The 15140-nt window shown below is 35.6% G+C and overlaps 1 protein-coding gene across 4 annotated transcripts in view; it reads right to left on the bottom strand.

Moving 5' to 3' along the window:
• Window positions 1-15140, bottom strand: part of ACAP2 (ArfGAP with coiled-coil, ankyrin repeat and PH domains 2) — a 67567-nt gene that overhangs the window by 10896 nt on the left and 41531 nt on the right. Inside the window, exons 10-20 of one of the 4 annotated variants that reach the window (XM_074833906.1) lie at window positions 14070-14182; window positions 11323-11343; window positions 8092-8143; window positions 6569-6669; window positions 5287-5392; window positions 4669-4877; window positions 4383-4452; window positions 2930-3024; window positions 1411-1595; window positions 968-1072; window positions 492-584 (exon numbers count right to left, since the gene is read on the bottom strand). In XM_074833906.1, coding sequence (XP_074690007.1) covers window positions 492-584; window positions 968-1072; window positions 1411-1595; window positions 2930-3024; window positions 4383-4452; window positions 4669-4877; window positions 5287-5392; window positions 6569-6669; window positions 8092-8143; window positions 11323-11343; window positions 14070-14182 — 1150 coding nt within the window. The remainder of the gene's footprint in view (window positions 1-491; window positions 585-967; window positions 1073-1410; window positions 1596-2929; window positions 3025-4382; window positions 4453-4668; window positions 4878-5286; window positions 5393-6568; window positions 6670-8091; window positions 8144-11322; window positions 11344-14069; window positions 14183-15140) is intronic. The other 3 variants (XM_074833908.1, XM_074833907.1, XM_074833909.1) reach the window with 3 other exon arrangements.

Raw genomic sequence — 15140 nt, 5'->3', positions numbered from 1 at the left:
AAATCACTTTATAACTTTGAGTAAAGAGGGGGTCATGTTTAAAGACATGGTCAATTCCACATAAGTAGAAAACAGAAAAATTAGGTAAGAATGCTCAAATAACACATAAAAGCCTATTATCTATGACTTCACAGGAATTCTATCCCCAAGGATTTAACTATTTAAAAAAGGATTATATATTTCTGTGGAGATTTGTCTGTATCAAAATGCAGCATTGCTCTAGCTGCAAAACAACTAAGTTCTGGCTCAGTATCATGTGACTGGAAAAAACATAGTTTTCGGAACCCATTTAGAAGGGTTCAGTGTCATTCTTGCTACCAAACTTGGAGAAGAGAAAGGTCACTCAAGCAATTATTACCCTTGTTAAAAATGTTTCAGCCCACAAGGATAGAAGAGACATGAATTGTATCACCAAACACCAATCTCTTTTACAAGAACATGCTACCAAGAAATGGTTAATTTTTCATCTTAAAGTGCAAAGCCTAACGCACCCGGTTCATACAAACTGTTAGCTGATATAGTAGAGGCAAGGTGTTCTCTGCTGTCACCAGCACTCTGCTGGATCCCACTGTCACTGCTTCGCACTGTTTTGAAGAGAAACACTAATTACTATGCAGACTGTAAGTTACCCACTCTTCACAGATACCATGATAATAAAGCAAGCTCTTATACTTGGTCCTGAATAAGTAATTTTTTTTAAAATTACGAGTAATTATTCAATATTCTTAATGCATCCATAAAAAAAATATGTAGTCACATATCACAACCATAACATTTATAATAATAATAAATGTCAAAAATTATTAGAAAGGAAAAGATCAGGATAAGTAAAAAAGCTTAAATTATTTCATGAAAACACTAAGCAATGCAGTAGCCTGGAGACAATAGATTAAAGGCAGGGAGATGGCCACAACACACAATGGATCACTAGTGCAAATACTGAACACGCCATAGCTGTAGTACTTACTACTACGTAGTTTTGAAGAGGTATCAAAGTAGGAGAAGAGTGAATCTAGTTCATCAGGACAGAACAGAGACTCCCGCCTCGCCTCGTCGCTACTTACAGCAACCGCTGGGACATGCAAGTTAGCAAAGCACAAAGCAGGCAGTAAGGAAGGGATAGGGCAGGAAAGAACGTTATTGGAGAAATTAAGAAGGATGAAAATACGGAGGAAAGAGGGTGGTTAATAAGTTTCTGAATGATAAGCATCCCCACTCCAAATCCTTCCCCACCTAAAAAAGCACATCCCTTAGCAAGTCTTTTCTCCTCTATGCTTCTGAACTAGGCTATGACCCGTTAAAAGAGAGGTTCCAATTTCTCTGCATGAGGCAGGAAATCAATTAATACAAAAATATGTTACTTTAAAAGGAACAGGTGTAATATAGATAAGGAAAGAAGTGTGTAAATACCTTTTTGGGATGCCACATCTTGTTCCCCTGCCAAAAGGGATTTTTCAGGGCCACTGTGCCTTTTCTCTTCCTGACTTTGAGGCAAAAATTTTGTTCCAGATTCAAGCAGAGATACTGATGCGTGCTGCTTCTCTACAAACTTTCTTTCCACATATTTTGCTCTGATGTATGCCTCCTTCTCCTGCCTGTCATATACAAAATCCCTGGTGTTAGTAAGTTAATATTTTAGTATCTTCATGTATTAAAAGAACATCTACTTCATAGTAAAGCCAGTAACCAAAGCTGTAGTTTGGCATTGCACATAAGACATGCCTACAGCACATTTTCAGAAATATGAAAAGCACACTGTCTAACTCCTTCTGGATTCTTTATTATATTTTGCCTAAGGCTTAAAAGAAAGTAATTTTGTTAAGTTCACATATGATTATTTTCTTTCAGGCAGAGACTTTAGAAAGTGGTATGTGGAAGAAATAAGCATTAGTTACTGTATGTTACTTCTTGGTATTAATCTTTTATACATGTTTTACATTGTTGTTAACCAATTAACAGCATATATTTAGTTTCTTAGGTAAATATAAATTGCAATACTTGTTAAAGGAACATCAAGATTGCAGAAGAGAACAGTAACAATAATAAGCCTCAGGTAGGCACAGCCACCAGTTCCATTATGCATACTGAAAAATTTATTCTTGTAACCTGAGGTTATCATCTTAAAACACACACACCAGCTGTGACAAACTGATGGAAGGGGCTATAAAAATATTACTGTTGAAACTGCTGAAAAGGAGTTATCACTAGAAAGAATATCTAGCAAATCCTCTACATTATTTATATTACCACTGTTGTCTCCAAATTGCCAACACTTTATAAAACACTGTTTCTATACCATACAACTGCCTGACAGCAAGCAGCACAGAACTGGAAGGCTGGTAAAACCCAAGGTTTTAAAGACATCTTATACAGCAGAACAAATCATTAGGAAACTATTTTCAAACACAAATTAGCATCAGAGAAATGGAAGACAGCAGCACAATCACTAGAAGGTTGCTGTAAAGCAGCAGAGGTCATGTACAATGTAGGCAGAAAGAAGAGCACATTCTCGGGATCAGGGAACCAAAGTCAAACTTAAGTCACTGCAAACAAAAGGCACAGCCACAGGCTCCTTCCAGGAACACTCACAGATGACATACAGCTGGTTGAGATGGTACAAAAGAGATAGGAAACAAAACCAGCATGCCCACATTGATGAGACAGAACAGGATGCTATAGAGTTGTCATCACAAGGAGGGAGTGACATCAGAAAAAGAACAAACGAACAGGAGAAGCCAAAAGGGACCAACAGAAGGAATACCCAATAAAGATAGAGAGTGAGAAAAGGGGAAGAGCAAAACATACTGGTGATATGGGGCAACAAAGAGTAAATCAAAGGAGCGTCACACAGTTAACTGCCAGCATCTTTTAAAGCTGAGGCTGAAGGAAGCAACAAGAAAAGGAAGAGGCACTGCTAGTAAATTACTACCTTTGGCTTCCAAGTTGCGGCTTCTTTACTCCCACTTTTTCCAACTTCGCTTCATATATTCTATTTATAACATCATTTCCCAATTCACACATAAGCTATGAAGCAAAATAAATTAAAATACAGTTGTAAAAGGCTATATCTACCTATTTAGTTGTTTTTAACCTCACTCAGCCTATTTTTACAACTTAGTATTTTCACTGGTAAAAGTACACTTACAGAAATAATCATGGGTTTATATATTGTAAAGAAACAAGGTCGAGACACCAAGTTCTGAGTAAGATAGCAAAAAATACAGTCACTCTCTTAAATTGTCATTCTCTTCTGAAAAAGGACTGCAAAAAAGACCATTTGTCATTCAAGAATCTTTTTTGTGCATCGGAATGACATCTGCAGGCCTCGAACAAAGGTACTTTTTTCTACCAGCTTTGCCAGTAGCTATTCTTATTCCATCAGCAAGAAACAATTCAATCAATTCTATTCCATCTTGTCCAACAGACATTTTTGCTAAACTATAATGTTATGTCTATAGAAAAAGATCAAAGGCAAAAAACAGTCTGCAGATACTACTTTAAGGAGAATTCGTGCCATGAAGTCTAACTTACTGATGCAATGAACAGATTTCCTGCTTCTAATACCAGGTAGAATATTCAGGTACTCTGGTATTTACATGAACAAGACAAGGGGTGTAGTTTTGAGAGATTTTTTTTGTTTATTTGTTTCCTCAGCATGAACACATTGATATTAAAATTATTTAAGGTCAAGCCACAAGAGAAACACCCCTACTCACACTGTCCTCTGATTGTTCAGGATAGAGAAGCAATACCTAAGTACCAGAACATCACAGCTAGAAACAAATGCTTTGCATTGGTTATCGAGTTGCACACAAACATCCACGCGTAAGTTCCTCTTTTGGTATTTCAATGTCACATGATCTTCATAACCATGTTTTATGTTAGAATTTTGGCACACAAATAGCACACAAGAGCAGTTACATGAATGTTCTCCTATAAGCTGGGAGGGATATGAAATCAACATCTCACTGTAAGAGTTGGCATTTGAATTTTCAAGTATGATCATGCTTTAGGTTGATATAGCACTTCCAAAGTTTTATCAGCCCATTATACTATTGGTCTGTAAACAGATTTCCCTTTTTATATGTTGAAAGTATCAGATGAAAGTTAACTACTTAAAGTGCATTTTCAAACCTGAAGGTGTCATAAGTTCTTCTGACTCACAAGTTTGTAACAAGAATGCCTGCTGCTACTGTGTGTATTCTAAGAAAGTGTGAATTAAAAAAACCAACACACAACTATAAACATTTTCTACTCAAAAGCACAAGACATGCACTGGGTACAAATGCAAGTGTTTCCTGCATTGAACTTTCTGATGCAGAGGCTTTAGAACAACAATGTAAGTATCAAATAGAAACTTGTTTAAAAAAATACTATCATACCTTTAGAAGTTCAGGTTCCCATGAATCCAGCGTTAAAGATCTTACTTTTGAAAAGTGGACTCCCAAGCTCCTAAAGAGCATAACAAAAATATTAACCTGTAACTACGTACTATGTCTTACCTCAGACAGCTTTATCATTAATTTATGCAAATAAAGCAGTTACCTTAATTCTGTTTATAAACAGGGCTCTCTAATCTTGCTTCAATACACATTTGAAGAGGCAAACACCACCCTTCCTAATTAAGTCAATGCACTAATCAAATACAGTTCTGAAGAGTTCCCCAACCTGTGTATCCCAGAGCACTCAATGCACAGCGTGATTCCCAGGTTGATACTGGCCCAGCGAGGATCTGCCAAGCCACAGTCACAGCAGGCAGCATTACCAGGAATACACTGAACTCGCTGTAGAGCACTTTCTCCCTTTAACAACTTCTCTTTTGTCTCACTTCCAGATTCTAGGCTTCCAGTAGAAGGGGATGATTTCTTTTCCTGTTTCTGAAAAAAAAACCCCAAACAAAAAATGAGACATGTACTAAATTAAAGCAATAAAAGTTCTAACTGTGCACTAGAATCCTAGAAAGGTAACTTCTGCATTTAAGGCCAAGGAAAGCCATAGAACTAAAAAAATGTTTAACTTCTTAGAAGAAATATAGAACTGAACATAGGAGTAATCCTATGAACTTTAATGACACTACACAAAAACCTCATCAGAACATATAGGCCAAAGTGACATTAGTAAGATGGAGTGAAAGATATAAATCACAGCCTTCATAATTTCTTTGCATTTCCACTGGAAGACAAACAATGGATTCTTTTCCTTCCCTCTCATAAAAAGAGGGTTTCTCTGTTTTTAATTTTCAGGATCTAAAAACGGGGTGGTGGTTCAGTTGTTTTTTAAACTCACCTCAGATTCATCCCCTTTCTCTCTATATGCTGTAGCAATACTGGTCTGAACAGCCTTAATCCACGCCTGCCGCAGCTTTTCTGAGTCTGCCTGAAGCATGCAGCTTCTGTGACAAATCACACATGTACTTCGATTCAGAGAGACTGACCAAGCAGCCAACATCAAACATTGTTCAATAAAATACAAACTCTTCAGATTCTTGCTATCACTGCAAGCATATTGTTTATTAAGCATCATCTAATAAACCCCTTTATTTTGACATAGCAAAGTAGCTGACCCTTTATAAACTGCAAACTCCTGGTTTCAAAACTATTTGCAGGTTATGCTAAAACATATATATACACAATGCTCCAAATAACCCAGAGAACAGCTTAGCTTCCTATTCCCTTTCTTCTCTTATTCTGAATTTTCCATTTTTAAATCCTCACGTGCAATCTACCTCCATGACTTATTGCACAAGATACAGGTATCCATCCTTGAAAACACAGTTTCATTCACTGAGATCAAGAGAAAATTGTTTTAAAGCTTTCTGACAAAAAATGAACTACTTTTCTTCACACCAACAGTCCAAGGAAACTGGTCATGAAATATAAAACTATTCCAACACTTACGGGTTGAAAAAGTATAGGCTGCAAACATTAGGACAGCAATATATTAAGAGGAGAAATGTAAGTGGGCGAGGGGAGTGTAGATAACATCCAAACCTAAAAGCAGGTTGACCTTATATCAAAAACTTAAATATGGTCACATCTCAAAATTATTCATAAGAAATTTATGTCCTGCCCTTGCAGCAGCAGGACTGTCATACTTCTCCAAATACAACTGATACACTGCACTGCTAGAACTGAAAAATATTTTTATTTGGTAGTTTCATTTAGTGCATTCTGAAGTGTAACTTAACACTACTGAGGCAAAAACTTTATTAATACATTTCTCTCTCATTATACCAGTCAAATTTGGAGAAACTGAGATCTACTTTCTACGTTACTAAGCAGCTTGATAGTATCAGCTACTACTAAGCCACAACAGCTCCTTAACCACAAGCCATTTATGCATAAAGCACAAGAATGCATGTTTATCTTAATGTCAAAAGTAAACTAAATACCAGAAACACTTCTCACAGCATCACTTACTCGTAGCCAAAATTTCAGAGGACAGAATTGTTCAGATACTTTTCCTGTTTTGATCTATCCCAAGAGAAATGTTAATCTTGCATTTCAAGACAACTGAATGTAATGATTTTTTTATTTTTAAATAAATATGCTCCATCGCTTCTCCTTACTTTGTTGGAGAAACCACCTCAAAACAGAAACGTCTTTCTATGTCTTCACAGTGTTTAACCGTGCAAAGCCGCAAGTCTTCAACTACTACTGTGGGATTATCCTAAGAGACAAAAATTAACAAAAAAAGTTACATAGAAGAAAGATAATGAAGTTGCTAATAATCCCAAATTATTTATCATTTCATTCTATTTGCTTGTTTACAAAAGTTTTTCCTCCAAAAATAAAATTTTAATAGATGGAATCAAAGATACTTAGCAGGAAATATTTAAATAAATTTTAATGTTTAGTTATATTTAATGAAAATTTCTTACAAACTTTGGAAAATTCCTTTCTACCTACAATCCAATCTACTAAGTAATCAAACACCTTAAACAACAGTATCCAAAGGAGTTCAAAAGATACTTTCCAAGAGATGCAATTAACTCACAAATAAATCAGAAAGATTATACCTAAATCAGCTGTATTGTAAGTGCCAAGTACAAAAACCAGAAGCTGGATGCAGTGGTTTTGAAAATTTGATTCAATTCATAAGAATTCTATTCTAAGCTAAGGGCATTTTAAAGGTGCATTTAAAAAACCAAACCAAAAGAACCCCCCAAAAATGAACTGGAATTCACAAACACAAAATGCCCAACTCAAATGTGCTCACACAAACTCAACTGTTTGTTTCCTTTCCGACCACAAAAATGAAGACCCTTGATTTGACAGCATCAGATAACAACGAATGACCTCTGAACCTGGTCTGTTAACACTGAAGAGAAATGAGTTGTCATAAGCTCTTTCTGCTCTTTTTTCTTCCCCATCCATACAGTTCTCTATTTTTTTTCCAACATGAACAACCGTTACAGCTATGTGGTGCACAAGCAGATTCTAGAACAGTAAACAAAAGGAGCACAGCCGAAGAAATGTTGATTGAAAAGGCTGGCTCCTACAGCTTGGGGCAGAGTTGCACTTGTTGCTGTAATGTACAACAACTGTACTTTCCCACCAGAAAAAAGACAGATACTGACTGCCGAACCACCTTACATTTTCAGTATTAAATACATGCACACAGCATCCCTGACTGTTCATAACAAATGCTTTCATGCCTTTTCCCATCCCATCCTCCCCCCAAACTGCTACACCGGGTATGTGAACCCAGGAAGTAACTGGAGGGAGCAAGTCCTGACAGAGTTAAACACAACTGCCCAAAGAACAGCATGAAATAATTTGCTGCCAGCAAGTGTGTACAAGCCTTTTGGGACCAACAACTTTTAAGGCTCTTCATAAACCTTCTCTGCAACAAGGTAACAAAATCCACAGCAAATAAAGTATGTGCTTAGAAGCTACTGTGCAGGAATCTCAATCTGTAAGTGTAGCCCTTAGTCTCATTTTACAAAGGGAGAAACTAATTTAGAAGATGCAGTAGGTTGTTGAAGACCACACAAGATGCCAATGTCAGCACTGTTTCTCCTTCCCTTCATCAATCAGGAAAACCATCACCCACACCTCAAACTATCCCAAGCCAGTTTTTGATACCTACCTTAAATTTCTTCTGGTACACAAGTTGGTTATTTTGTATTGAGAACCAGCGCCTATTCAAATGAAGAGATATCCAGAGAATACATAAATGATTTTACAGTGCTTATTTGACCATAATGTGCTTACATAAAGTCTACAGAGAAACTGCATAAAAGAATTCACAAAAGTAACGTCACAGTCAGTTTTGGCAAGTATTTCGTGAGAATAATGAAAAAAGGGAAAGCAGAGACAAAACAGGAATGAAAGCAAGGTTCAAATAATTTAAGTCCTAAACAAACACATTCATGTTATGACAACATTAGTTGAGCTATTACACAAAACATTTTCATTTCAAAGAACATTTACCTCTGTATTTTAGCAGCAAGCTACGATTTTAAGTAACTCATAACAAATTCAGATAGTTTGAGTAACAAAAATACTTAAAACTATGTAAACTACTCACTCCTGAAATATTTTGAGAGTAGAACTAAGCAATAACTTACTAAGGCACTAAAAATACTACAGTGTTGCTATCCCATGCAGGTTTAATGTCTATCTATATTCGGCATTTCTTAAAATTTTAGATGCTGAAATAAAAAGATTGCATACAAAACCAAAGCAAAACCAACAAAAACCTTTTCAGTAGGATCCTACCTTAAGCCTCAGCTTTATAGGAAAATATCAAATAAAAATTTAATGAAGGCATCCTATATTATCCAAAAGATAACGTAAAATTTAAAAACTCCTCTGAACTGTATCCTTTTCTGCCAAACTCACTGTTCAGATTGGGTACAATTCATAGAGAACGGAAAGATCATTCACATTTTGGAAAAAAGTTACAAGCACCTCAGATCTTTAACAGCTGCACTTTATCAGACCACTGGATATAAAAAAAAGCAGCAAATATAACCATCACTTTCTAGGTCTTCTAGGGATGCACAAAAGCAAAGCTAACCAGTCATTTACTGGTTTTGAACTAACAAAAAAGAAGGGGAAGTAAAAAATAATTCAGTCCTGCAGTGAAATTTACACTTTTTGATTTGTTCAAGCTTATAATGTGAACCTGTGTTTATCAAGCATAATTCAAGTATCTCAAATACCCCACTTATACCAGACATCACTTTTTTCTGCACTGCCAATTAGTTTGAATGGTGACAGTACACAAGATATTGTATTGCAACGTATCATGTTATTCTCCACAGGCTGTTGAACTTCAAGCTACATTTTACCACAATTAGTAACACGAGGGCTCCATAAACTTATTCAACCACCACAAGCCATTCATGAAAAGCAGCACACAAAGATTGTTGAGAAAAATTAAGGTAGACAAAAAAAAGTTAGATTCAAATCAGAAAATCAAGTATTTGTTAGAAAAATTAGTACTTAGTAGACAGATGAGATTCTACCTTTTAACAATTAATCTTTTCAAATGTTGTGCAGATATACTTAAAAGAAACAACAGGATCTTCCTTTAATACTGGATTTCCAACATAGTAAGTCATCTTTTTGGGTTAAGATAATTGAAAAGAATAATGCAAAAAGTTAACTATGTTTTCAGTTTATTAACAGCAGTAGTTTTGGTCACTGCTATTTAAAAGGTATCAACTTCACCATCTATTAAAAAAAAAACACAACTGCAGCAACTAAGTCTCAAATATGAGCATAAGGCAGGTTATTGCTAGCATTTAAACAGATAAAAAAGCAGACTAGAAGAGGAAAATAAACTCAGGCTTTATGTGCTTTTTCTGAACATAACACCAAATAGAAAAACATGAAAAGCAGTGCCTAAGTGATAAAGGGAAAAAAAAATGCAGCCTTGCCCCAAGATAACATGCAGTGGAGTAAATCCCTAATAATGGCCTTAGGTAGTGTCATTAACTTCATTAATGCAATGCTTCGTTTGTTCTACGGCTAAATATTTAGTGTGCTACTAAAGTAAATAAGTTTCAATCTGATCAGCTGGATATAAGTGAGCACACAAATTGTAAAACAAATTTGTGCCATCTTTAAAGCCTAGTCTAGAAATTTTCAAAGTATTACAGCCCCTCGTTTTCCCAGTAGAGAAATTAATATGTTTAAGAGAACTTTTCAGTCCAGCCACAAAGTGTGGGGGTTTTGATATTTTTTTTTTAAAGAAACTGTTATTGAACAAGATCAACAATTTACAATTTAGTATGACTTGTAGATCACACTTTTGAATAGGTGTCAATGGAAAATAAAGTCAATATTTTGTTGTATGCTTGAAAAAATGAAGTGGCAGACTCCCCTCCAACATGTCAGCACCACAGCAGTTTTATTCAGACCAAAAACTGAGTTTTCATATTAACTAAGTATCATCAATGAACTCTGTTCATTTCTGGAGGAAACAAGACTGCTGGGTGTCTACAGCAGTAACAGCCAGGAACTTCTGAGGTACAACAGATGTACTGAAGGTGCTGTTACAGTGTATACCACATTATCCTCTTCTAAGAATTAATGTTCATAAACCTTTAGGCAACATGTGTGCAGTAAGTACTGACTATTATCAAAGTTTCTTTAAACGTGTCATTCTGTCAAAAATAGGAGAGAAACATGAAGGAGAAAACACACTTGGGGAATCTTAAAGTAATTTGCAGTGCCTCACTCAGTAGTGCTTAAAACATAGCTGTTTGGTTTTAGAAACTGAATGTTTTCCATCATTTATACCTACACAATTCAAGACACTATTTGTTAAATTGGAAACAATACAAAATTCATTGAAAAACACTTCCAATTTCTGAGAACTGAGAGTAATACCAAAAGAAATAGAAAATTTAAATGGAGTTTTACATTAAAAAAAAATGAATCATGCTTATTGATTCTCAAAAGGAAACAGTTTCCTTCACTAGTTGCTATCATCATGCAAATAAGACGGTGTGATTAAGAATGCACAACATTTAAAAGCTACATCTCTATTTCCAATGCAGTTGATAAGAAAAATCTCACCAACTTCAACTGGAAAAAGTCAAAACACTGATCTTGTACGCTCAGAAGTTTGAGTGCAGAAACTTTGCTTTAATTCCTTTTTAGCTAAAACTAGCTCAATCTTTTAAATTCTTTTAAAGGTGTTGAGCAGCAGGTATACTGGCATCCCAGGCAGAATCCTTCTGTTATTTTCTTAGACTGAGCCACTTATACATCCATTGCAAGTAATCAAAATTAAATGCAGGGTTAATTAAGAGCTTTTTGCGTGCCAAAGAAACATTGGGAAGGTATAAAAGAAGCTGGTTGGTACCTGATGTGATCTGGCTTTTTCCTGTCATGTGAAAAAATGGGGTAGGATTAAAACATAAGGGAAAGGAGGAAAAGGAATGAAAAATGCAAAATGAGCAAAATAAGCAAAGAATTAGCATGATCTGAAAATACAGCAGAATTAAAAAGGAAAACATTTAATGCATCCAACCTAAAGACTATTCAGAACATACAAGTGTTTGATAAATGCTTTTCTCCCTACACACTTTTATTCACATATATCTTTCTTCATGATATGGACTTATTTTTCATTTGTATTTCTAGGAACCAAAACAGCTTTCCACCTATTGCTCCACAATAATAAATACACCTGATTTCAGTTCCTGATGCCTTAAGGAAAATTGTGTGCAATAAGATATATCATTTAAAACCAGACATACATGCAAAAAATAGGTCTCCACACCTGTTACTGTAAGACTTTCCATTATAAAGATATTATTTTGATTCCACTAAAGTATAATATCTGAAATACTCATGCTCATTATACACTATTCACTCAGTCACAATAAAAAGAGATTGCAAAATCTCCAGCTCTTTCAAAGCACAGCGACACTGAATTGCAAATACTTTTGTGGTTTCCGTTGTAACCTGCTCAAACACTACTTGTTTCTCAAGTCCGTGTCATGCAGAACTATCCCAAGAACAGGAAACTGGATGCAAAAGCCCAAATAACTAAAGTCTTCAGACAAACCCGAGCTGCCAGCAGCTCCAGGAAGAAAGCTACATCATCCTAGCAAGAAATTAGCATGGATTGGGAAACAAAACAAGTTATCATTCATTAGAACAGACTTGCCCCCCTTCGAAGGGCTGCATTATACAGTTTTGATTTTCTTCTCCCTCCAGGATAATCCATTATGGTGTTCATGGATTCACTGACCAAGACATGCACACAGGAACATCACAATTATCTAATTTGGTACCTAGAATCATACTGATGCATGTCAAGCCCAGACAAAATCCACTGTACCAATTCCTTTTCTGTTATGTTTTTAATTCTGGCAAGTATACACTAATAGCAGTAATTGCAATGATATTTGGTGCCTTTAATTCAGTCTTAAAGGAGTACTTAAAAAGGCTTAGAACCATCAAAATACCAACTGATACCAATGGAGGGAAAAGAGAAGCTACCATTTTAAATGTGTACTACTACTGACAGTGCAATCAGCAGCCAGCAAGGAAGACCAGTGCCATCGCCCTTGGTTCAGAACATCAGGAAATTCCAGTATTTCTTTCTAGGCAAATTCTGGTTTTGTTTCAGCTGGTTGATTTTCCACCCACCTCCCCCAAAGCAGCAGCAAGCTACCTATCCAATAAGAACACTGAAAATATCTTGCCCGTCTTGGAGTCTCTGACTTCAGCTCTGAATTCCCTCATATAGAATACAAAATTTTCCAAATGTTTCCTCCTCTGGTATATCATTATACATTTTTATGCACAGAACAGTTTAATGCAGTGACATGGTCCTTTCTTGCACTCTACCTAAATGCCTGGCAAAACACTCCCGCCTCTAATATATGGTAAACTTTAGTCAGTATTATCTCCCTGCACCTGAAACTGCAATACTACATAAGTAAAGCATTCTATCAGTGGAATCAGGCAGTGGAAAGTGGCAATGACTTCAGTGCCCACAGTGTAGCAAGCAATTACAAACGTATTCAGAAATAAAAATAAGGAAAATACATCTCTATTTTTATTAAAACATGAAAAATGGGGCTAAATTCAGAAACTAATAGTTGTCTTCATTAAGGTCTTAAACATATTTTATGTATGATAATAGTAGTAGTTTCATAACAAGTTGTAATGGTTTGTGAATGTGAAGTACAAAATTCAACTGATTGATTCAATTTCTAAACTGTGTTTAATGGATAGCATATCCAATGTTATTCTCTACCTAATTCTAAAGCATCCAACTAGTCTATCACAGTGAGATAAATTATCAAGAATCTAAGATTAAAAAAGGTTAAAGGTTTAGCTTTATTGAATAATCCTATGACAAACAGAAGAAAAAACTAAATCAAATATAAATTAAATAAAGTAGGTAGCTCTGACTCATTACTGAGGTGTTTACCTTGGCTCTCTTAAAAAAAACTTATTGTTTGGAATGTTTTTTATATGTTCAAACATGTAACTTAACCTGTTCTGGGAGAGAAGAAATATTTAAATAATATAAAATACATGTTGTTAAAGAGACATGACTTAAAACATATTTTGAATTCCCAACCAGACCAGCAAAACTACTAAGCAGAAGTCACTACACAGGACAGGAATTGTCAAGAATAACAATTACATGCTTATCTTTCAGGAAAAATAACTTGAGTCTTTGACTGTGTTTCCCTACTTCCAATGGCTATACAACTTCCATTTTACTTTGTCTTCTTAACACCTATTGTCCCAGCATATACATACACAATCATAAGGATTGCTCTGTTTCAACCTCAAAGTAAGGCCAAAATACAATTATAGAGCTGGACTGCACACAGCAAAGCAAGCTTTCTGTACATAGGACTTCTCTAAACTAAGATAGACTCTTAGAAAAAGTCTTGCCAACAACTAGGACAGAAGATAAGGAAAAATGGCTTTGAAGTGTCACCTCTACATTAATTAACAGAGTCATCCAAGTGTTCTGTCAAAACTGTGGAATCAGTGAGTTGCATAGGTTAAGTCAGACCAGAATTTAGCTTAACAAGCAGTATCTTAATAAGCCAGTAAATAGAGGTTCTGAATAATTACCTGTTCCAAGTCTTGAAGGCATTGCTGGCTCGCTTAAATAGATAACCTTCCATAACAATACCATTGGCTGCATCTACATTGTATTCTAGTTTAGTATCATCACTGGAATAATCCTAGGACAAAGGAACAAAACAAGAAAAAGACATTGCAGTTTCAAACTTCAAATATGGGCAGTAATAATGTCAAAAAGAGTAAACATGTAGGAATAATGTTTTGCTTGCAACACTTATTAGTCAAGCCATGACTCTCAGCCCCTGACAATTTTTTTTTTAAAAAGCATTTTTAGGAGATGAGAATGCTGAAGATTTTTACTTTACCTGCACACAAGGGGAATTTCTTGCTCAGGTATTCATCACCTCTATGTTCAAGTAGCAGGCAAACATTACTGACAGAGCATCTGATGCTTCAACTGTTTGCTCAAATGGTCTCACACATATTCCAAAGAAAGGGGAGAGTAAGGTAGAGGAAAAGGGGCAATGGGAGTTAAGGGTCAAAACTGCAGCCTGTTGCAGACAACTGTATAGAGGCAGTCATGCTTTAGCATCTTCTTCAGTTCTGTTATCTTTACAAGTGAGCCTGATCAGAACTTAGAAGACAAGTAACCAAATAAAGATGATGCTATCACTTATCTCTAAATTAAAGTAGTCAGGGTGCTGGCAATGATGACAAGAACTTAGCAGTAATTTTTTCTTTATGATCTTTGACAAGAATATGAAGCTAGAAGTAAGACAAAAGGAATATACATTTCAATCAATCAAGTAACAAATAATAACAGCTAATAAGAGTTAATAACAGCTTTACAAGTTTTAGAAAGGTTAACTGCTTCACATTTCCAGCAATGGTAGAGTAGACTAAGTAGTAATATATGTGGTGATTATTTGCTTTCATATCTCATCTGAAACAGCATGGACTCTTCTCCCAGGGAGCCACAGAGCTCAGGTATTCAGTGAATGGGAGGCTAACAACTACTAGGGGTGCATGAAAAAGCACACATGGAATAACATAATTTATCAAAAGCTACATCCAGAGATCAAAATAATATACACGCTATTATTTAATTTGACTATTAGT

The sequence above is a fragment of the Strix aluco genome, chromosome 9 (assembly GCF_031877795.1).
Source record: "Strix aluco isolate bStrAlu1 chromosome 9, bStrAlu1.hap1, whole genome shotgun sequence".
Classification (NCBI taxonomy): domain Eukaryota; kingdom Metazoa; phylum Chordata; class Aves; order Strigiformes; family Strigidae; genus Strix; species Strix aluco.
Note: the sequence above shows the minus strand (reverse complement) of the source record. Positions and strands in the feature narration are given on the sequence as shown.